The 23,259-nt window shown below is 43.5% G+C and overlaps 1 protein-coding gene across 1 annotated transcript in view; it reads left to right on the top strand.

The window, feature by feature from the left end:
* Positions 1–23,259, top strand: part of hydin (HYDIN axonemal central pair apparatus protein) — an 888,678-nt gene that overhangs the window by 55,627 nt on the left and 809,792 nt on the right. The window contains exon 5 of the mRNA XM_060837518.1: positions 5,918–6,037. Within this exon, the coding sequence (XP_060693501.1) occupies positions 5,918–6,037 (120 nt within the window). The remainder of the gene's footprint in view (positions 1–5,917; positions 6,038–23,259) is intronic.

The raw sequence follows: 23,259 nt of genomic DNA on the forward strand, positions 1-23,259 counted from the left end.
AAGTTTGGGTTGGCGGGAGAGGAAGAAACAGAGGGTACTAAGGCCTTCGTCATGGTGGATGGACATGTACAGGGAGTGGATGTCCATGATGAAGATAAGGCATTGGGGACTGGGGAATCAAAAATCATGGAGGAGATGGAGGGCGGGGTGGTGTCTTGAATGTATGTGGCGAGGTCCTGGACCAAGGGGGACAGGATGGTGTCAAGGAAGGCAGAGATCAGTTTGGTGGGCAGGACCAGTTGGAGATAATGGGTCAACCAGGGTAGTTGATTTTTGAGTAAGAGTTACATCCTGAGGTGATGAGGTTGTGGATGGTCCAGGAAATAATAATCTGGTGTTGGGAGGTGAGGTTGTACTCAAGGGGGCAGTAGGAGGAGGTGTCTGTGAGTTGGCACCTAGCTTTAGCAGTATACAGGTCAGTGTGCTAAACTATCTCTGCGCCGCCCCCCCTCAAGCTTGCCAGCTGGTTTGATAGTGAGGTGGGGATTGGAGTGGAGAACTGCATGTTGCGAGATTGAGAGGTTGGAGTGGGTGAGAGTTGTGTACAGGCTGAAGTGGTCAATGTTGCAGCGGCAGTTGGAGATGAAGAGATCAAGGGTGGGTGGCAGTCCAGCACGGGCTGTACAAGTGGATGGAGTTTGTTGGAGGTGGCTGAAGGGGTCCTCAGAGGGTGGCTGGGAGTCCTGGTGGAAAAAGTAGGTACGGAGGCCGAGGCGGTGGAAGAAAAATGTGATGTCACAACGCATGTTGAATTTGTTGATCTGGGAGAGTAGTGGGATGAAGGTCAGGCCTTTATGAAGGACTGATCATTCATCCTCAGTGACGGGGAGTCTTGAGGGTTGGTGGAAACACTGCAGGGCTGGGGTCTGGGACCTGGTATAGAGCTGGAGTTGGGAGTGGGGACGGAGATGATCTCTGAGGTGGGTGCTGGGTGACATCACCAAAGGAAGTGACGCACACCATGGGGATCAGGGGGACAGAGACGGTGATTCAGTGGCATCCATGGAGGCAGAAGTGACGTTCCATGTGGCGTTCGCAATATCTTCAGCAGCTGTTGCGTGTTCGTCAGCCGTGGGGGCGGAAGTGGCTGAGGCAGCACCACTTTGGTGGTTGGAAGTGACGTGATGGGTAGTCTTCGCAGTGGGTTCGGCGGCAGTTGTCTTGGTGGCAATCACAGAGGTAGTGGTCCTGGTGGTGATCGTGGAGGTAGTGGCCAAGTCTGTGGGGCGGCAGGGATAGAAGTGTTTGCCGTGGTGGTGGCTGTAGCGGCCGTGTGGCTAATGGTGTCCGAGCAGTTCCGAAGACCAGGAGAAGGTTCTGGAATGATCAAGGAATCCAGAGTTTGGAGGTAAGTATGTGAATATTTAATGTACTTACGTTCCTTGATGTCCAATAAACTGGAGTGCTAAAGGCATGCGCACAGTTCCAGAGGCTGTGAGAAGGTTCCGGAATGATCGAGGAGTCCCAAGTTTGGAGGAAAGTACGTGAAAGTTTAGTGTACTTAAGTTTTTTGATGTCCAATAAGTTGGAGTTGCTAATGGCGTTCGAGCGGTAGAAACTGTCACTCAATTTTCTTTTATCAATAATTTGCCCAATGTTCAGGGAAGGCTGACTGTCCAGTAGTTACTTGCTTTATCTCTTCCTCCCTTTGTAAACAAGATTACAATGTCAGCAATCCTCCAGATCCCTGACACTATGCCTGTGGCCAGAAGAATTGGAAAATGATGAAAATAACAAATGCTGGAGATCACAGTGGGTGGACAGCATCCGTTAAGAGACAGTAAGGGGCTAATGTTTCAAAAGTAGATGACTGTTCATTAGATCTGAAGTGAAGTGTGGAGGGGACAGCATTTATGCTATAGTTTGGACGGTTGGAGATAGTGGGTGTAGGGTGCTGATGGAGAAAAATGTTAATGGTTCAGATTAATTGATTGGAATGTGAGAATGGCAGAACAATGGTATGCCTCCTGCCAGTCTTGAAAGGACAGTAAGTGGAACAGTGGGAGAGGAGGACATGATAATAAACAGAAGAAAGGGAAGAAATGGGAGTTAGTTCACAATTTAAAGGTGTTGAACTCGATATTAGGTCCCGAAGGCTGTAAGTGTGCCTGGTCTGAAGCTGAGGTATTGTTCCTTAAAGCAGTGACCCAGTCTGCGTTTGATTTCTCCAGTGTAAAGTAGGCCACATTGGGTGCAGCAAATACAATACACGAGATTGGAGGAGGTACAGGTGGAATGCTGTTTCACCTGGAAAGACTGTTTAGGCCTTTGGATGGTGAGCAGAGAGGTGAAGGTGTTGCACCTTCTGAAGTTACATAGGAAGGTGCCATTGAGAGGAGAGGTAGTGTTAGTGGTTGTGGAATGGACAGTGTCACGGAGGGAATGATCCTTGAGAAATGCAGACGGGGGGAGTGAGGGGAAGATGTGTTTGGTGGTGATGTTCTGCTGGAGTTGTCTGAAATTTGAATTAGGAGGCCAGTGGGATGAAAAGTGAGGACGAGGACACTGCTTTTTCATCCTTCTCAGTCTGGGATATATTTCATGCAGTCAGTTTACACTTTTATTTATTATTATTGCTGTTTTTCTTGGCTTTTAAATTTGTGGGTGTGCCTCACCCAACTGGATCATGAGAAATACAATCTTCCCCTTTTTCTCACCCAGAGATAAGATACTCAACTGTGGCCACTGAGAATGCTAGGAAATATGAAAGGTCACAAAATGTCTCTACAGAGATTACTTTCTCCCTGTCCATAAACCACCTATTTTGAAATGGCAGCAAACAACAGTGTGACCTGGATCAAGACAAGGCTCAGGTTTTTGTGGCTAGTACTGAATGAAGACAGTTGAGTTCAAGACAAATAATCTATTTTTCCACAGATCATCTTAGTTCAACTTGCTTGAAAATGTTTAATTTTTAAATTTTGTGTTACAGAAAGTGTGAGTGAAGTGACATCTGTGTTCCAAGTGAACAGTACTGTTTATCCCCTCAGACAGAAGTGGGTATTGCAGATGCTGGAGATTAGAGTGGTGCTGGAAAATCACAGCAAGTCGGGCAGCATCCGAGGAACAGGAAAATCAATGTTTCGGGCAAAAGCCCTTCCTTAGATGCTGCCAGACCTGCTGTGCTTTTCCAGTACCACTCTAATCTTGACTGTTTATCCCCTCAGTCAACCAGATTGAAGGATTGTAAAATTAACAGCATAAGGACTGAGAGGGAAGTGTAAATTAGAGGGCTAAGTTCAATGCCAAAGCAAACACAGAATGACAAGGAAAGAAGGATTGATTGGAAACTTGCTGAGAAGTGGGAGAGCAAGCAAAATGACAGGGGAAAGCGCAGGGAAATAGTATATTGGCTTTGGCTTGACTTGACTTAACTACCTGTGTCATCGAGTCATAGAGATGTACAGTATGGAAACAGACCCTTCAGTCCAACCCATCCAAGCCGACTAGATATCTAGTCCCACCTGCCAGAACCTGGCCCATATCCCTCCAAATCCTTCCTATTCATAGACCATCCAAATGCCTCTTAAATGTTGCAATTGTACCAGCCTCCACCACTTCCTCTGGCTGCTCATTCCATACACGTACCACCCTCTGAGTGAAAATGTTGCACCTTAGGCCTCTTTTAAATCTTTCCCCTCTCACCCTAAACCTATTACTAAGTACATCGACCTGGATCCAACATACCGACCACTGCAACGGACAGCTGGAACTGACAACCAGAAGCGGCAGATTCAAACCACCACAAATGCCGGAGGAAAGATCACAGAAACGCTTCACAGGAGGCTCCCAAGTACTGAGGATGTCACCTAGACAGGCGGCGAAACATCTGCAACACAAATTCCCAGCTCGGCGAACAGAACCACAATAACAAGCACCCGAGCTACAAATCTTCTCCCAAACTTTGAATTTCTCAGCCCATTGGCCCATCTAATCAAGATCCTGTTGTAATCTGAGGTAATCCTTTTCGCTGTCCACTACACCTCCAATTTTGGTGTTATCTGCAAACTTACCTACTGTGCCTTTTATGCTCGCACCCAAATCATTTATGTAAATGACAAAAAGTAGAGGACCCAGCACAGATCCTTGTGGCATTTCACTGGTCACAGGCCTCCAGTCTGAAAAACAACCTGCCACCCACTGTCTTCTACCTTTGAGCCATATCTGTATCCAAATGGCTAGTTCTCCCTGTATTCCATGAGATCTAACCTTGCTAAACAGTCTCCTGTGGGGAACCTTGTCGAACGCCTTACTGAAGTCCATATAGATCACATCCATCACTCTGCCCTCATCAATTCTCTTTGTTACTTCTTCAAAAAACTCAATCAAGTTTGTGAGACATGATTTCCCATGCACAAAGTCATGTTGACTATGTTTTGGTGTGTGTTTTTTCACATTTACTCTGCGGGTTTATGAACTTGGTTGGTGGGGCTAACAGTGAGATGGCATTTACCAGAATTTGCTGGTACCTTAGTCAGCAATTTGTGGACTTTTTTCAGCTAAATACTCATCTGACCAAATACTCATGGGCACTAGCATCACTGTAATTTTGACAGAAAAATCTGGGCAATTATTTCCAACTTCACTGGTGTGCGTCAATTGTCTCAAATGCTTATTTTCTTGGAGAATATTAGCCTTTATTCTCTGTTACCAGGTCTAAAAAAATGATCTTTACAAAGGAAAAGAATGTTGAGAACTAGATAGTCTGCAGGGAATGGATTTGATCAATAATTATTTCTGTCAGGTTCCTTTTTTATCACTTTATTCTTGTTTTGACTCTTTGCTGGGGAATGGTTTCATGGCTGCTGGTTTACCTGTTTTAATTATTCTAACCCACACAGCATTAAACAGTGAGCACTGACAGTAGCTACAACATCAGAATTGAGATTCATCAAAAATTAATATTTCAAGTACCATGAAACTTTCTTAGTTGTGATGTGCTTTCCCAACTTTTATCTTTTTTATAATGAAAACTAATGCACAAAATTATTTTGCTTCTCAGCGAGGCATTTAAAAAAAAATTAGTGCACAGTTTGTTGTTTAGAAACAAAAAAAAATTACGTGTAAGAAGTCAGCAAGATTTTCAAACTCTGTCGCTACAATCTAGAAGACAAGGGCAGCAGATACATGGAAATGCAGGTTTCCCACTGAGTCACACACAAACATGAATTGCGAATAAATTGTGTTGCTGGGTCAAAATCCTGGAACTCCCTCCTTTACAGCATTCCTGGTTCTCTATACCCCAATAGTTGTAGCTGTTTAAGAAGGCAGCATGCCACCATCTTATCCAGGTCAATTAGAGGTGAGAAGTCCATGTCTGATGAAGGGAGGAAAAAATTATGAGCTTGACCTGTAAATTTCAGGCCTCACTTCTGTCTCTGTCAGGTGGAACAAATTCCATCGATCCTCTGAACACTTTGCATTTTGTATTTAATGGGGAGGTGATGGCACAGCAGTATTATGGATTAACTTGGCTGTTAATCCAGAGACCCAAGTATTCATCTGGGGATCAGAGTTCCAATCATCCCATGGTAGATGGTGGATTCGAATTCAATAAAACTTTGGAATTAAGAGTCTAATGGTGGCCATTGTTAATTTTTGGAGAAGTCCATTTCGTTCAATAATGTCCTTTAGGGAAGAAAATTGTCATCTGTACCTGGTCTGAACTACATGTGACTCCAGATCCATAGCAATGTAGTTAACTTTCAACCGGTCTCTGGGCAATTAAGAATCGTTAATAAGTGTTGCCCTGGCTAGTGATGCCCTCATCCTGTGAATGAATAATATTGTACTTACATCTGATCGTAAAGGTTGTAGATACATAAAGTCTGATATAAATGTTGGATACGTGAAGTTTGTAATGTTGCATTCTCACTTAGTCTGTAGGGATTAACGTTGACTTTGCTTTCTTTTGCAGTTCTCCATGTTGGACACTGACAGGCCAATATTTCAGCCATTCCCATCAGAAATTGTCTTTCAAAACTATGAACCTTTTGAAACCCATGAGGTTCCTCTGATTCTGCGGAACCATGATCAGGTAAGTAAAGACAATTGGAATTTTTTTCTTTGTTGTGTACATGAAGGCATGTGGTTAAGAAAGATTAAACTCAACATGAAGCATTTAAACCTGGATTTTAATCCTTAAGGCATGTAGTGGGAGTTGGGAAAATTTCTATCTTGGCTCACCTGCCTTGGATGGAAGTGGCTCTGGAGACATGATCTTCAGTGTGAGGGAGGATTCAGGCTGCATTTGATTCAGCCGACCCGTGAAAGAGCTCCAAGGTAGCTGTACGCCAAGCTGGGTGCTGAGGCAGCCTCTTTAAAAAGCCTGTCTGAATCCTGTAGGATCTTGTCTTTGTTGTAGTGAAAAATGTATGACCTGCCAACCCGCATACCCAGAGGGCCGGAGCTGTCACAGGTGTACAGCATAGAAAATGTCATCTGGTCCATTGCATCTATGCCAGTTGAAAACAATCACTTAACACTTGCCTTGTGGCATCTGTTCCACCTCATGCTCCTCCACCCATTCCATGCTTTTGCCTGCTCCCCAGCTCATCCTCATGCTAGGCAATGGCACTGCCATGGAGAAAGTGAGGATTGCAGATGCTGGAGATCGGAGTTGAGAGTGTGGTGCTGGAAAAGCACAGGAGGTCAGGCAGCATCCGAGCAGCAGGAGAACTGATGTTTCAGGGAATAGCCCTTCATCAGGAATTTCCATAGCACTTCCATGCCAGTTAACCCACTACATAGGTATAGAAGCAATGAGCCCGATGATGACATTGGGATGATTTTAAAAAAAGCCATTCTTCCATAATTTTACATTATTTTGACAAACATCCCTTTTCTATAGTAAAATAGAAATGTAAATCATCCTGACCCTTTAAAGTAGCAAGGCCTTATCTTTTATGGGAATGTTGTGCTGAAGTCCTTCCTTAATTTGAAAGCAGATGAAGTAAAACCAGAACATACATCTCCAATCTCAATATTCAACTACCAACACTTCTCCCCTTAACTGACAACAATGGATTGACCACACCAGCACAGAAACGATCATTTTCAAGGCTTTTGGAGGTTTGTTTATTTGTGCTTGCTTATCTTCTCCAATCCCATTTTCAGTCAGATGTTTATCTTGCCCTTTTTTGAAGGAGTTAATTATAGAAAGAATTCATTCATTCATTTCTCCTAGTTTCTCCCCATCCCAAGTTCCTTTCTTCTGATCCCTAGGTTCCTTACTTTTGTTAATGTTGAATTATACATGCAAACAAGTCGGAGCTCACTGTCAAATAGGTTCCTTGGATCTACATCAAGAAGAAATTTGTTACAAGATCAATTTCTATGAGTATGCTCCACTATTCTGCTCAGTATTAATATTAAAATAATATTTGTTTCAATGTGATAGAATACTCTCAGCTTCCCTAGATGTGTACAATTCAAATCACATCAAAGAAACTCGGTACTATGTAGGAGAGTACAGTCTACTTGTAGCCTATTCATTACCTTCAACAGTCACTCCCTTCACCACAAACACAGTGTACAACAGTATGCACCATGTACAAGATGCATTGCAGTAATTCATCAGGGCTTCTTGGATAGCACCTTACAAACCCGGGACTTCGACTGCCCACAAGGCAAGAGTAGTAGAGCATGGGAATACCCGTGTCTGCAAGTCTGACTCCAAGACACACATTATATTTATATCATTTTTTGATCAAGCCAACCATCTGTAAATTTTGTAACATTTTGAAATAGTTCCAAGAGATTACTGCATGTGACTGTTCAAATACATTAGTTGCATTCAATTTTAATACTGCTGGCGAACAAGGGTTTGGCTTGTTGCAGGGTTTTCACTAAGTTACACAAAACGGTTCCAGGGTTCCTGAATAGTCAGATTTAGGCAGTTGAACAAAGGCAATAGAAGAGAAGGTTGTTATTTTTGAATGACTAGCCAGTCGATTATACAGGAGCAGAAAGAAGAAGCCCATCCTGTAAAGGTGTTGCAGCAGCAATTGCTATGTCATGAGGATGAAGAAGAAATCTGGGGAGGTAGGATGTGCAGCTGAATGTTTGGGTTAGGGCTCAGGAAAAGGCATGGGAGTTGTGGGGGCTGGAAGAAGCCATGTCTTGTTAATGGTTCAATGCAGCAGTGAGTAAGAATAAAGGAAGCCCACAAACATGATTTGCTTTGTGCAGCTGAGAACTCAGAGGAACATAGACGTAATACCAACTTGGTTAAGCTAGCTTAAGAAGTCAGTGACAGAGCAGTTTTTGGGGGAATTCCAAAGCTAAATCTTGAACAGAGAAAAATATAAATTCTACGTAATGTTTAATGAGATTTGATTACCCACAGACTGACAGTGTCACTAACAGCTGGGGGTTATTGTGCAATCTATGGGATTGATCTTGACTACATTTTCTGTTTAAAGTACTCTCTTGGATGTTTAAACACAGCGTGCTTGCCTCTCATAAATCCTTTCTGAATATTGGAAAAAAGTTATACAGTCTTAGGGTCACATAGCACCAAAAAAGATCCTTCAGTCCAACTCGTCCATGCCGACAGGATTTCCCAAACTAATTTGGGAAATTTCCCAAACCTGCATCTGGCCCGTATCTAAATCTTTTGTATTCATACACCTGCCCAAATGTCTTTTAAATGCAACAGTACTTGCATCTACCACTTCCTCTGGTAGTTCATTCCACATATACACCACCCTCTATGTGAAAAGGTTAGACAAGCTTCATTTTTCACTTTTACAAGATAGGCATGCTGTCTGTGGACTGTGGCAAAGTTCAGAATATACCAATGCCATAGCCAATGAAAGGTTAATGGGGTCACTTTTAGTGTAACCATAACGAATAGGAGTAGGGGTAGGCCATTTGGCTCATCGAACCTGCTCCACCATTCAATAGGATGATGACTGATTTGACTTTCCTGTCTGAGGAATGAGGTCATGCCACAACCCAAAGGACTAGCCACGTTACCATACATCAAGAACATTTCTGAACTGACAGCCAGACTACTACGACCACTAGGACTCATAACAGCACACAAACCAACAGCCACTCTCAGACAACAAATCACCAGGACAAAGGACCCGATACCCAGCATGAGCAAAACCAATGTCGTGGACAAAATCTCATGCAAGGACTGCACAAAACACTACATAGGACAAACAGGAAGACAGCTAACGATCCTTATCCATGAACACCAACTAGCCACGAAAGGACATGACCAGCTATCCTTAGTAGTCACACACAGATGACAAGCAACATGAGTTCGACTGGGCCAACACTACTATTATAGGACAAGCCAAACAGAGAACAGCCAGGGAATTCCTAGAGGCATGGCACTCATCCACAGATTCTATCAACAAACACATCGACCTGGACCCAATTACTGGCCACTGCAGCAGATAGCTGGAACTGACAACCGGAAGCGGCAGAGACAAGCCACTATAAATGCCAGAGGAAACAACACCGAAGCGCTTCACAGGAGGCACCCAAGCACTGAGGATGTCACCTAGACAGGGGACGAAACTTCTGCAACACAAATTCCCAGCTTGCGAACAGAACCACAACAACAAGCACCCGAGCTACAAATCTTCTCAGAAACTTTGAATATCATATTGGTTTTATGGAAGTAAAATCAAATTCTAATTTGGTCAATCCATAAGCTTGAAATATTTAAGAAAACATCTTTAATTTGGTTTACCTATCCATTAGTTATGGAACTGAGTTTTCCAAACGAATGAAGCCTTTAGATGCAGCGTAGCAAGGAGCAAGTCGAGAACAATTCTCCATTGATTCCCTTATCATGGTTCCTCTTTCATTTCTTTGTAAAGTCAGTCAGTAAAGCAAAGTTTCATTTCAATGTGTCCTAAACATGTTGATTTAGAAATATTATAATCAATTTTAGTTTTAACTATTAACCTTTCCACCTTGATCAGATGCTATTGAGGAAAGTCTGTACTTAATCATGGTAGAGTTACAACTTCGAAAGAGAACATACAATCTTATGAATCGATGCCTGCTCACCCCAAGAACAATTCAGCAAGTCCCACTTCTCACCCATTTCCTGGAGTCCTCCAGTTTATTTTCCATAGTTTTCCAATTAAAAAAGACCTCACTGAATCTGTCTTCACAAATGTCCAGACAGTGCATTCCACATATTAATTGCTTTCTGCTTTAATAAAGTTCTGTTAGTCTTGGTTATTTTGCTGCTTACTTTATGCTGGTGTCCTGTAGTTCTTGACTCTTTTGCCATTGGGAAGTTTCTCTGAACTCCATCTGAACATTTTTCCAGCTCAGATGAAGGCTTTCCAGTTCATCATGTCTGTGTTGGCTATAAGAGCAATGCATGGTGTAATTACCACCTGTTCTCTGTCGCCCTGTACATTTTTCCTTTTCAGATAATGATCCAGTTTTGATTCATCAATTGAACCTGCTTTCGCCGTGCTCATAGGTAGTTATTTCTACATCCTAAGCACTCTCACTGCGTAAAACAAATCCCCATGTTGTCGTTACTTCTTTTGCCAATTAACTTAAATATGTTCTGTAGTATACCAAGTCATATCAGACTCAAAACATAAACTTAGTTTCTTTCTTCACAGATGCTGCCAGAACTGTTGAGTCACTCCAGCACTTTCTATGTTGTTTCAGATTTCTAGCATCTACAGTATTTTACTTTTATGACTTCAATCTGTGCTGTCTGCTTCTTGATCCTTCCATCGATAGGAACAGTTTCTTGTGAGCTACTCTGTCCCAAATGCTTGAGATTTTGAACAGCTCAATCAAATGTCATCGTAAATATTTTTTCTCCAAGAATGACAGCCCCAATCTTTCCAGTCTATCCATACAACAGAAGTCCTCAATCCTAGAAATGGAATTTTTTCTCCATCCTCTCAAATGCTTTCATATTCTTCCAAAATAAAAGTACCCATGATGAGGCTAAACTAGTGTTACATAAATATTTGACATAATCATCTTGATGTTGTAACATACAGATGTTCTGCTATAATGTGTGTTTCATTAGTGCAAATTCGCTGTAACAGGATTGATGAATTGGGAACATTTTCTAAAGCATGAACTTTTAAAATGTGTGTTGGCTGTAATGCAATTACATTGCCAACACTTTAAGTGCTGTTTGTAAAGCGCAATTTTTCTATAATGTGGGGTTGCACAAGAATGCAGTATTACATTATAGAAGAACTACCTGTATGCTGCTTTTTTTCAACCTGCAACCTCAACCTGTTGGTCCACCTTCAATGAATTATGTACAAATACATTGCCGCTGTATCCCTCCCGAGCATTGTGCTTTCCAACCAAATGAATCTCTTCACATTCTGCATTCAATTTTTGTCAATGACTTGTCTGCCTATTACACCAAATTGTACATGTACTTTTGAAGTTGTACACCTAAAGATCTTGACCCACGGGAGGGGTCTCTAGGTTCCACGATCGGTCAAACAACATGAGCAATTCAGTCTGATTCTGCAAGATTTCACACCTTATTATCACGGCCAGGCACAGGTTGTCCAGCAACACAGTCGTTAAATACTTCTGTGTTTCTAGGAGAAAGCTGCACGCATGGCTTCAGACAAAGACATTTTTATATCTTTTTTTGAAAAGAAGTACAGCCGTAGTTACAAAGCAGATTTAGACAATTACCAATCAAATTTAATAAAATGACATTATTGACAGCCACTTAGCCCAATGATATTTCCTGGGAACCAACTTTGTTTTCTAAAAACAAGCTTCTTTATCTCTCTTTGCACCTGCAATTGCAGGTTCAATTAGGATGGCTAGTAATGTCTTATCTAGTCTAGTTATTTCTGTGCTGTAAAGGAAGCATTGTCTGCTAATCTTTGATTCAGTACTCTATGGTTATTTCAGGAATGCAGTTTTTAGCAGGGTCAAAAGCCGTTTTAAGCAGAATTGCCAATTTGCAGCCTAGTAGCCATTTTGTCGTGTTACTTGCATTAAGAAGCCATTTTATTGTTAGTAAGAGCATGTATTAAATGGTTGTTCCTGACAGCAGCCTGTATTCAGATTTTAGATCCTCACATCCTCCTCAAAGTTCACAATACTTTCAGATTTTATGTTATCTGTACGTTTTGAAATTGTGTCTCTACCCCCAATGTCTAGTTATTAATTTATATAAGGTACAGCAGGGGTGATAAAACTAAATCATAGAGAACTACTCAACACTACTCTGTTTCCTATCACTAAAACAATTTCTTATTCATGTTTTTGCTTTAACTGATTGCATGAGCTGTAACTGATCTCAAAAGTATATGCGGCACTTTATTAAATGCCTTTTAGAAGTTCATCTACAGTACATCAATAGTATTACTCTCATCAATCCCCTCTGTTATTTCAACTGAAAACACAAGCAGATTAGTTAAACATGATTTGTGTAGAGATTGTAATGGGGTCAGCCAGTTGGACCTCACCGAATTTGGGTTCCCTGATTGAGCTGATTCAATCAGGGAGCCCTGGTTGACAGATAAGAACAGGAGTGTCGGGGTGCCTTGGTGATGGGATGCTGGCCTCTGTAGAGTTATTTCACTTTGCACTTGACAAATCCAGACTGGCTTTTTTTTGTTAGAACAGTACAGGCCTTTTGGCCCTCGATGTTGTGTGGGCCTTTTATCCTACTCTAAGATCAGACTAACCCACATACCCTTCATTGTACTAACTTCCATGTGCCTATTCAAGAGTTGCTCAAGTGTTCCTAATGTACCTGATTCTCCTACCACTGCTGGCAGTGCATTTGATGCATTCGATCCTGCAACCTTTGATTCTAATTTATCTGATCCTGATTCATGCCTGACTGTATTCAGCTCTTCCCCAATTAATTATTTTCACTCTGAATTGTTCCTTCTCCTTTCCTATAGCCAATCTAAACGATATTCTTTCATGGGACATGAGCATTGCTAGCAGCATCCTTAGTTGCTCTTGAACTAAATGGTTTGCAGTTATAAGTCAACCACATTACTGTAGATCTATCATAGGATCCCTTCAGTGTGGAAACAGGCCCTTCGACCCAACAAGTCCACACTGACCCTCTGAAGAATATCCCACCCAAACCATGTCCCTACCCAATTACTCTACATTCGCCTCTAACCTATACATCCTTGAACACTGTGGGCAATTTTGCACAGCCAATTCACCTAGCCTGCCTATGTTTGGATTGTGGAAGAAACCAGAGCACCCGGAGGAAACCCACGCAGAAATGGGGAGAATGTGCAAACTCCACACAGTCACCTGGGGGACTCAAACCTGGTGCTGTGAGGCAGCAGTGTTAACCACTGAGCCACCGTGCCACCCTAGAGTCACAAATTAACTCGACTAAGGATGGCAGATTTCCTTCCCTGAAGGACATTATTGAGTTTTTGCAACAATTGATGGTTTCAGTTTCAGATTTAAATTCAATCAGCTGAATCCTTGTCCCTTTAATATTAGGGTAAACCTCTGGATTGCCAGTTGCCACGGTACCTCTGATACAACACAATACAATCGCTAAATGTTAACCACTGACATTTGTTCCAGCTGACGCACCTTATTCCCACCAGTCATATCACCCTTCTCATCAGACTGGAAACATGCCAGTAAGAGAATTTTTCTGACTGTTGTCTAGGAACTCTTGGCCCTCTCTACCCTTCATGCTATTGCTAGCCGAATTTGTATTTGGATAATTAAAGTTCCTCTTTGTAACTACTTAACATATTTACTTGCGAATTAGCTACTTAATCCATCAATACAGTGCTGTCTTCTCAGTAGTGCGATGAAGTGTAAGTTTAGAAATACCCTTGAATTGTTGGAATGTGGTTTGATTTTCTAACTTGGATGTGAACTGTGCCAAGGTTAATAGAAGGTCAGGGAGGTGCAGACATGACTATTGATGTGAAGATAATGTGGGCTGAAGGGGCTTTGATGGGATCATATTTTCTGTCATGTCTTGTAAGGAACAACTATACAGTGGCATTTTCCATTAAATTACCATGATGGCTTTTGACAACATCAAACAAGATTAGTGGGGAATATAGATGTTAAGTATTGATAAATGTTTCTAGTATTTCTGGGATAGTAGGGCAAAGTCATTGTGACAGCTTCTTGGTGTTATTTAATCTTAACTCTGCTGTACGTGAAAAATGAGGTGCTGAGAATTAAACCACTCCACCTAATGTAATAATCTTCAACATCATTTGATTGATTGTGGAACACTTGGAAAATGGTTCCATATGAATCGAATTTTTTATTAAAGCATATCTGACACCTGTTTGTTGAGAGGGTAGTTAGGACAAGTTGACAGATTCGACAGACTTATCTTTTGTTAAAGGTCTACTGCCTTGAGTATTTTAGCTTTCGAGAGATAGAAGTGGTACAAAATCATGCCTACTATCTTCGGAGGCTGCCCAGAGTGAGAAGCCTGAAGCCCGGAATGTTCTTCTGTGCTCACTGGGATATCACTGAATGTCAGACCCCCAACACTAACCTCGGTGTATTCACTCTGTGGTGGGTTGGTTGTGGAATAGGAGTGGTGGTCTCAGCTTGCAGGAGTCCTGAAATTCAACTATGTTATGGTTGCTTGTGAGCTTCTGGGTGGGGCTATCTCTGTTGTTCAAAGGCATGCTAAGACACAACCATCTTCTGCTGCTTCATCAATGACCTTCCCTCCATCAGAAGCATCATTTGTGATTCCTCAGATATTGACGCAGTCCAAGTCTAAATGCAGCAAGGCCTGGACAGTATTCAAGCTTGTGTTGACAATCGTTAAGTAACATTTGCACTACAAAAGTGTCAGTATGACCATAGTCAATAAGAGAGAATTTAACTATCACCCCTGGTATTTAATGGCACTACATCACTGAATCCCCCACCATTAACACTCTTAAGATTAGTATTGATTGGAAACTGAACTGTACTAGCGTGTAAATAGAGTGACTACAAAAGCAGATTAGGAGTTAAGAATCCTGCAGCAAATAACTCATCTCTTGATTTCCCAAAGCATGTCCACCATCTGCAAGGAACAAGCCAAGCATGTGACTGAATGAATGCAGCTCCAACAACGCACGAACTTGACATGATCAAGGACAAAGCAGCCACTTGAATGACACCATATTTTCAATCATTCACTGCAGTATTCAGTAGCAGCAATGTGTACCATCTACAAGATACATTTCAGCATTTGTCAAACCTATAATCACTTCCATCTAGAAGAACAAGGACACCAGATTCATGGGAATATCACTACTACCTACAAGTACCCCTTCAAGCTTCTCACCATCTGACTTGGAAGTATTTCGCCATTCCTTCAATATTGGCTGGGTCAACTTCCTTCCTAGCAGCATTACTGGGGTACTAACATCAAATGGACTACAGCAGTTTAAGAAGGCTGCTTAGGGATGGGGTGATGAATGTTGGCCCAGCCAGCAACACCATGTCCCATGAATGAATAAAGAGAGGTGCCTGATCAAGGGAATAAGCACGAAGAAGCAAAGAGATTCAGAGTGCTGAACCTTGTTGCCAACACCTCTGTCATGACCATAACCCCAGTATGTCATCTCAGTATAAACCCCACTTTATCCTCCATCATTACCCATGGCCTGGGCCCCTCAGCAAACCCTAGGTTTTGGGTAGGCGCATTGCCAACTGCAGCCATTATTGCAGCGCTCCAAAAGCTAGTGCTTCCAAGTTAACTCTTTGGACCATAACCTGGTGTTGTGTGATTTTGAACTTTGTCCACCCTAATCCAACACTGGCTCCTCTACATTGCATCTCCAATGGGTGAAAAAGACTCTTGTCAGCTGTATTAAATACTGCCCTTAGGGATCCCAATCTGTGCTTTATTCAATTTTAAATGCATAAAGTTGGAAATGCGCTCTAATACACCTCGGCTTGTATGCAATGTTGGTGAATGTTAACTTCCCCTTGCAGGAAAAAAATCACTGTAGCAAACGCACATCTACTTAAAATGCAGCATGAAACTATTGAAACTGAAAAAAAACTGAAAGAACAGCAGATGCTGTAACTCAGAATGAAAAACAGAGGTTGCTGGAAAAACTTGGCAGAACTGATGGTGCTAAAAAATGTTGGTTTTTTTTGAAGAAGGTGAGGTGGGGGGAGGGGTTAAGGAGTACACAATAAGTAGGGATAGAGCCCAAAAAGAGAGAGAACAGTTAGACTGCCAAAGGATCTGGCTGGGAGGTTGAATAATTGTTATTGGAGCCTGTTAGTGGCTAACAATAGGTAGTTTGTAATGGCAGACTATGTGTGTGTGGTAGGGGGCTAGGTCATGGGGGAGTTCAGGCCCTGTAATTATTGAACTCCTGATATTGAGTATGGAGAGCTGCAGGGTCCCCAAGTGGAAAATTAGGTGGTTTTTCTTCCAGCTTGTGATGTGCTTCACGGGAGCACGGCAGCAAGCCTGAGACAGAGGTGTTGGCCAGCAAACAGAGTGGTGTGTTAAAGTAGCAGGCAACTGGAAGCTTGGGGCATTTTTTTGTGGGCGCGATGTACATGCTCTGCAAAGTGGTCACCCAGTCCACGATTTATTTCCAAAATGTAGAGGAGACCACATTGTGAGAAGCGAAAGCAGTGGACTAGATTGTGAGAAGTGCTGCTTTACCTGGAAGGTATAGTTGGGCCCTTGGATGCTGAGGAGGGAGGAAATAAATGGGTAGGTGTTACAACTTACACCAGGGGAAGGTAGTGTGAGGCTGTAGGGAGTGAGGGAAGAGGGGACCAGAGTATCCTGAAGGGAATGGTCTCTGTGGAAGGCGAACAAGGAAGGGGAGGGGAATATATGTCTGGTGGAGGCATCTCACTGGATGAGGCGGAAATGGTGGCTGATGCTCTTCTGGATGTGGATGCTGGTCCTATCTTCTTCCACTTCAAGAATTACCTACCATCCCACCTGCATCCATATCCAGACATTACGTATCATCCCACCGGCATCCATCCAGATATTACCTACCATCCCACCGGTATCCACATCCAGAATTACCTACCATCCCACCGGCATCCACATCCAGAATTACCGACCATCCCACGTGCATCCACATCCAGAATTACCGACCATCCCACCGACATCCACATCCAGAATTACCGAACATCCCACCGGCATCACCTACCATCCCACCGGCATCCACATCCAGAATTACCGACCATCCCATCGACATCCACATCCAGAATTACCGACCATCCCATCGACATCCACATCCAGAATTACCGAACATCCCACCGGCATCACCTACCATCCCACCGGCATCCACATCCAGAATTACCGACCATCCCATCGACATCCACATCCAGAATTACCGAACATCCCACCGACATCCATCCAGGTATTACCTACCATCCCACCGGCATCCACATCCAGAATTACCGACCATCCCATCGACATCCACATCCAGAATTACCGACCATCCCACCGGCATCCACATCCAGAATTACCGACCATCCCACCGACATCCACATCCAGAATTACCGAACATCCCACCGGCATCACCTACCATCCCACCGGCATCCACATCCAGAATTACCGACCATCCCATCGACATCCACATCCAGAATTACCGACCATCCCATCGACATCCACATCCAGAATTACCGAACATCCCACCGGCATCACCTACCATCCCACCGGCATCCACATCCAGAATTACCGACCATCCCATCGACATCCACATCCAGAATTACCGACCATCCCATCGACATCCACATCCAGAATTACCGAACATCCCACCGACATCCATCCAGGTATTACCTACCATCCCACCGGCATCCACATCCAGAATTACCGACCATCCCATCGACATCCACATCCAGAATTACCGACCATCCCACCGGCATCCACATCCAGAATTACCGACCATCCCACCTGCATCCACATCCAGAATTACCGACCATCCCACCGACATCCACATCCAGAATTACCGACCATCCCACCGACATCTATATCCAGAATTACCGACCATCCCACCGACATCCACATCCAGAATTACCGACCATCCCACCGACATCTATATCCAGAATTACCGACCATCCCACCGACATCCACATCCAGAATTACCGACCATCCCACCTGCATCCACATCCAGAATTACCGACCATCCCACCGACATCCACATCCAGAATTACCGACCATCCCACCGACATCTATATCCAGAATTACCGACCATCCCACCGACATCCACATCCAGAATTACCGACCATCCCATCGACATCTATATCCAGAATTACCTACCCCCACCTGCATCCATATCCAGATGTTACTGAGCCAAATGAAATGCTTCAGCACAGATAATTCAACAGTTTGAGAATTAAGATTTTCTTACACAAAAGGACGATAAACTTCATATGACTCAATAGTTTCCATACCAATCTCCACAGATTCGAGATATGGTCAAGAAGAAATGAGCTAATTAGAAATCCAGGATATTGCAAAAAAGAAACTACCTGCTGGATGTAGGTTCGCTCGCTGAGCTGGGAGGTTCCTTTCCAGACGTTTCATCACCCTACTAGGTAACATCTTCAGTGAGCCTCCGGGCGAAGCTTCACCTGAGGCCCACTGAAGATGTTACCTAGTAGGGTGACGAAATGTCTGGAAATGAACCTCCCAGTTCAGTGAGTAAACCTGCATCCAGAGCTACAAATCTTCTCAAAACTCGCTAAATAACTGTGTGCTTCCACAGAGATGTGATGTGCTACACTGGACATTAATCTAAATAAAGATTCCCCAGATAATGGAACAGGAAGAGTTCTTCAGTGAAGGGAAATTGGGAGAGAAAGTGTTCTCCCAGATAATGGAATGTAGCAATGATGGCTTTCAACAGGAATGACATCCATCTTGAAGAATGTTAATAAGAAAAAAAATGTTCTAAAATGTTGTCCTTGTGGATAGCATGGATCTTGCAGCTTCTCTTGAGATTCAGGCTTACCGCTAGATTTACTTCTCGATTTCTTAATTATGGCATTTCAATAATATAGTTATTATTTTGATTCATTTTCAGTTCTTTTGTACTCAAAATTGATATTTCGAGAAGTACACAGATATGAAATATTTGGAGGGATATGGATCAGGAAGAGGCAGGTTGGACTTGTTTAGTTTGGGATTATATTCGGCATGGACTGGATGGAATGAAAGATCTGATCCGTGCTGAATGACTCTCTGATTCTGTGACATGAGCCCTCACTCTGTGTCGTAATCTCTGTGACTCCTCACTGAATGTTGTATTTGAAAATCCCAGCACACGACACCCACTGGGAGCTCAGGACCACATCACAACTGAGGGTTGCTGTCATCACAATGAGAACCATGACAACACAAAACACAACAAACTGAAACGATCTGTGCACTTGTTCAGGAGAGACATCTAGAGAGAAGATCAAGCCGCGTGCACTGGGAAACTGATTCAATACCTTCCCAACTCCAAAGTTAAAAATCACACAACACCAGGTTAAACTCCAACAGATTTAATTGGAAGCACTAGCCTTTGGAGCACTGCTCCTTCATCAGGTAGTTGTTGACCTGACTACAGTTAGACCTGTCGGACTATAAACTGGTGTTGTGTGATTTTTAACTTTGTACACCCCAGTCCAACACTGGCATCTCCATATCATTCCCAACTCCAGGGAGAGATTGAAACATTTCAATCAGCAGAATTAAAGGATCTTCACAAGCAGACTGAACGATAAAACCTGTTACTTGTGTCTTTTGTATAGCAGTGGAGAAGATCATTGCTGAGGGAGACGATCAGTATGAAGTCATCCAGAAGATTGAGGAGGGGATCTTGTCGATGGAAGACAATGAGCGAGAAATGGTAATACACAGCATGTCTGAGATGCTTGTGGTGTTTTCACGGAGGTTTGATGATAACAGGGAAATACTGGAGAATCTTGTGGGAATACTGCTTGGAGGACTGATTCCACGTTGTGTTGATGGTTCCCATGCAGTTCAACAAATGGCCCTCAACACAGTCTATACCATCCTGTCCATCCACTTAGTGGGTGATGGAGCCAGGCTGGAACAATATCAAGAGCATCCAGGGATTCTGAAAACGCTGCCTGAAGACCTGATGGACCCTGATGAAGAGGTTAACTTTCAGAAGTGTCATCAGGTGATGGAGTTGATTTGTCAGAGCCTGCTGCGTGGTCAGCTGGACAACCTGCTTCTCGTGGTCTATGGCAGTCTGTCTGACCAACATCCCAGCTGTGCCCAGGTCACTTCCTTGCTATTGGAAAACATCTTCCTGCGAGAAAGAAAACAACTTCAGGAGCAGGTCTCCGATATCCTTCATGTGCTTGGGTTCATTTGGAGATAAACCCTCACCAGGAGATGAAACAGCTTGTTCTAAGAGGGATAATTGGTTTGACCTCACAGCATTCGACAGCAGTTATGTCTCAGCTCCTGATCTGTCGCACCAGCTCCCCCGCCCCCAGGGGACATGTTCATCTGGGATGTGCAGAGGGTAGCAGCTGAATATAGAGTCTGTGCAGTGCATACAATCGAGCATCTTGTGTATCCTCTCGAGGGAAAAAGCTGCCGCATCAGTGGAGATATGTACTCATCCAGTGACTCGCTGACTGCCATCCATGGCCTATATGAGATACTTACTCAGCCCAGGATGGCAGATGTAGTGAGGACATTGTTCCCATAGATATTCAGTGGTCTACTTGCATCTCTCACCAGTGGGGTGGGTTTCTGTCTATCCAATGATACAGATATTCAATCACAGCGGAGAGATTTCACAGCTGGATTTGACGTTGATACAAGTTGGTCACTGAATGAAAGGTGCGTGAGGTCACTCAAGACCCTGTTTGATCTGATTGGTCAAAGTGACATCCCTGACCACACGGTGATGGGAGGAGGATGGCAACAGCTACTCGGGTTTGGGTTTGATCAGGGGGTTGTTCTGCTGGCCAGGGCAATGACAGCATCTGCAGGTGATGATTTATCTAATAACGTACGTCAACTGGCTTACCAAATCCTTCGGATCTGAGACTGTTCAGGCAGTTCCTATAATCATCTTCTTTGGGGACTCCTGAAAACTGTGTGTTTCTGATCTGGGTCTCAGAGACATTGTGATTAACAGCTTAATCTGATACCTCTGCTGGTATGACTCTTCACTTGTTGGCCAGTTGCTCTGTGTCAGAGCTTTAAAAAACATTGATTTTGGAACGAGGCGATGCTGATGGAGTGTGACCGATGTCTTGGTGAGCCTGTTAGGGAATACAGAGAACAGCGGTCTATTCACACGTGCCGTGTTGTCTTGCCTGCAAAAAAAAAATTCTTGAGGCACCAGCACAAATAATCACATCCTTTTAAAATTCAATCCTCTCCAGGATTCGGCCACTATTTGGGGCTGGAAGTGAGCAAGTCTCTTGAGGCTTTCCAAATGTTGGCAATAGTGGCCAAGTTTGGGGAGTCTGGTAACTTCCAGCAACAGATCCACACCAGCATCGTGTGCTTGCTGTTGCACTTGGATAGTAAGAGTGAGAAAAACATGCAGTGTTGTAGTGCAACACTGTAGATGATCTTCTCATCCATTGGATCCACAAAGGCTTGCTCCTTAATTGAAAGATTAAGGCACTAAGCTGGAATTACCGGGACTTCCTGAGGCGTATTTTGCATCAACTCGTTGATGATTACCCTGACATGGTGAATTCCTACATCTGTGTATCCTTCAGTTCCAACCAGGACTATCTCCACGATCATGCAGTGGCCTTGGCCTTCCTCATGAAGTAATCACATCGCTTCCGACTCACCCGGTGAACCTCCTAGTGTAAAAGATTAATTGGCAATTGCTGCTGTACAGCACCCAAATGAGACCTCAGCACATCAGGTTCTGAATATGGCCCAGGCCCTTGACTTCTAATACCAAATATTCTGCTCCAGATCCTCACCATCAATATACGAACAGATCTTCTGAACATCAATGCTTCTGTCACACCAGTGGGTCTCCTCAGCTTCATCACAACAGCTGATGGCTTTCACATCTTTATGACCACATCTGATCTTTTAACAGATCATAAATTTTGTCTCAGCATTGATCTCCTCCAGACTGTAGACATTATAACAAAAATTGATCTCCACCTTTGTGATAGAAACTTATCCAAAAACATACACCTTTTCATAATTCTGGTTGCTGCCATCCAGAGTCTCCAGTTCATGAAGTCAATAGACCTTTCTCTCAATTATTGTAAATAATTAATGTTATTGTAAATAAATATTCTGTTTCACATTAAATAAACTACAGCAGTATTGTTGCACATGCACGTGTCAAATAAATGCACTTACATTCTGGGAGTAGTGACTGCTGGACCATCGGGGTCATCTCTCCCAGGCAGAGGCAAGGCCTGGGATCTGTATTCACCTTCACTGACCACATTTACAGGAAGTAGTACTGGTTTGATCAGCTTGAGAGTGGGGCTTTAGAGCTTCGGCGTGGTCATTTGCCAGTGTATGTGTTTCTGACTGACACTGACCACCAGTCTTTATTTAATTTCCACCACCAGAAAAATAAGAAAACACCCGAGTGGCCTGTGACAAGCAGTGCCCTCCTCAACAAAGGAGATTCTAATCTCCTGGTTATATTTTTTTTTCTTTAAAATAGGAAAACACCTGAGTGGCCAGTGACAAGCAGTGCCCTTCACATCAAAAAGGGCAATGCTGTGTGATAAAACAGTGAAGGGGAGGGCAGGGACTAAATCAAAATAGAGTTGGAGGGGGAAATGATGCACTCCACTCCCTGTGGCGCCCACCTCTCCCTGAATAACTCCAGGGTGTTGGTGGACACCGCGTGCTCCTTCTCCAAGGACACCCGGGCCGTAATGTAACCGTGGAAGAGGGGTAGGCAGTCGGTCCTAACGACCCCCTCCACGGCCCGCTGTCTGGACCTGTTTATGGCCAGTTTGGCCAGGCCCAGGAGCAGACCCACGAGGAGGTCTTCAGACCTGCCCTCCCTCCTCCGCACCGGGTGCCCGAAGATCAGGAGCGTGGGACTGAAGTGCAACCGAAAGCAGAGGAGAAGGTTTTTCAGAAAATCAAAGAGGGAGTGCAAACGCCCACACCCAATATACACATGGTCCACGGAACTGACCACCAGTCAAGAAAAAGAGCGGTAGTCAGAGATTCAGGAAAGCGCCAGCATGCATCTCACTAAAGAAGAGGTTTTCTGTGTTGAAAACAGTGAGAGTGACGGATCCTCCAGGAAGTGCAGCCAGAGCTCAGCTGTAGAAGGTGGGGATCAGAAAGAG

The sequence above is a fragment of the Hemiscyllium ocellatum genome, chromosome 17 (genome assembly GCF_020745735.1).
Source record: "Hemiscyllium ocellatum isolate sHemOce1 chromosome 17, sHemOce1.pat.X.cur, whole genome shotgun sequence".
NCBI classification, from domain to species: domain Eukaryota; kingdom Metazoa; phylum Chordata; class Chondrichthyes; order Orectolobiformes; family Hemiscylliidae; genus Hemiscyllium; species Hemiscyllium ocellatum.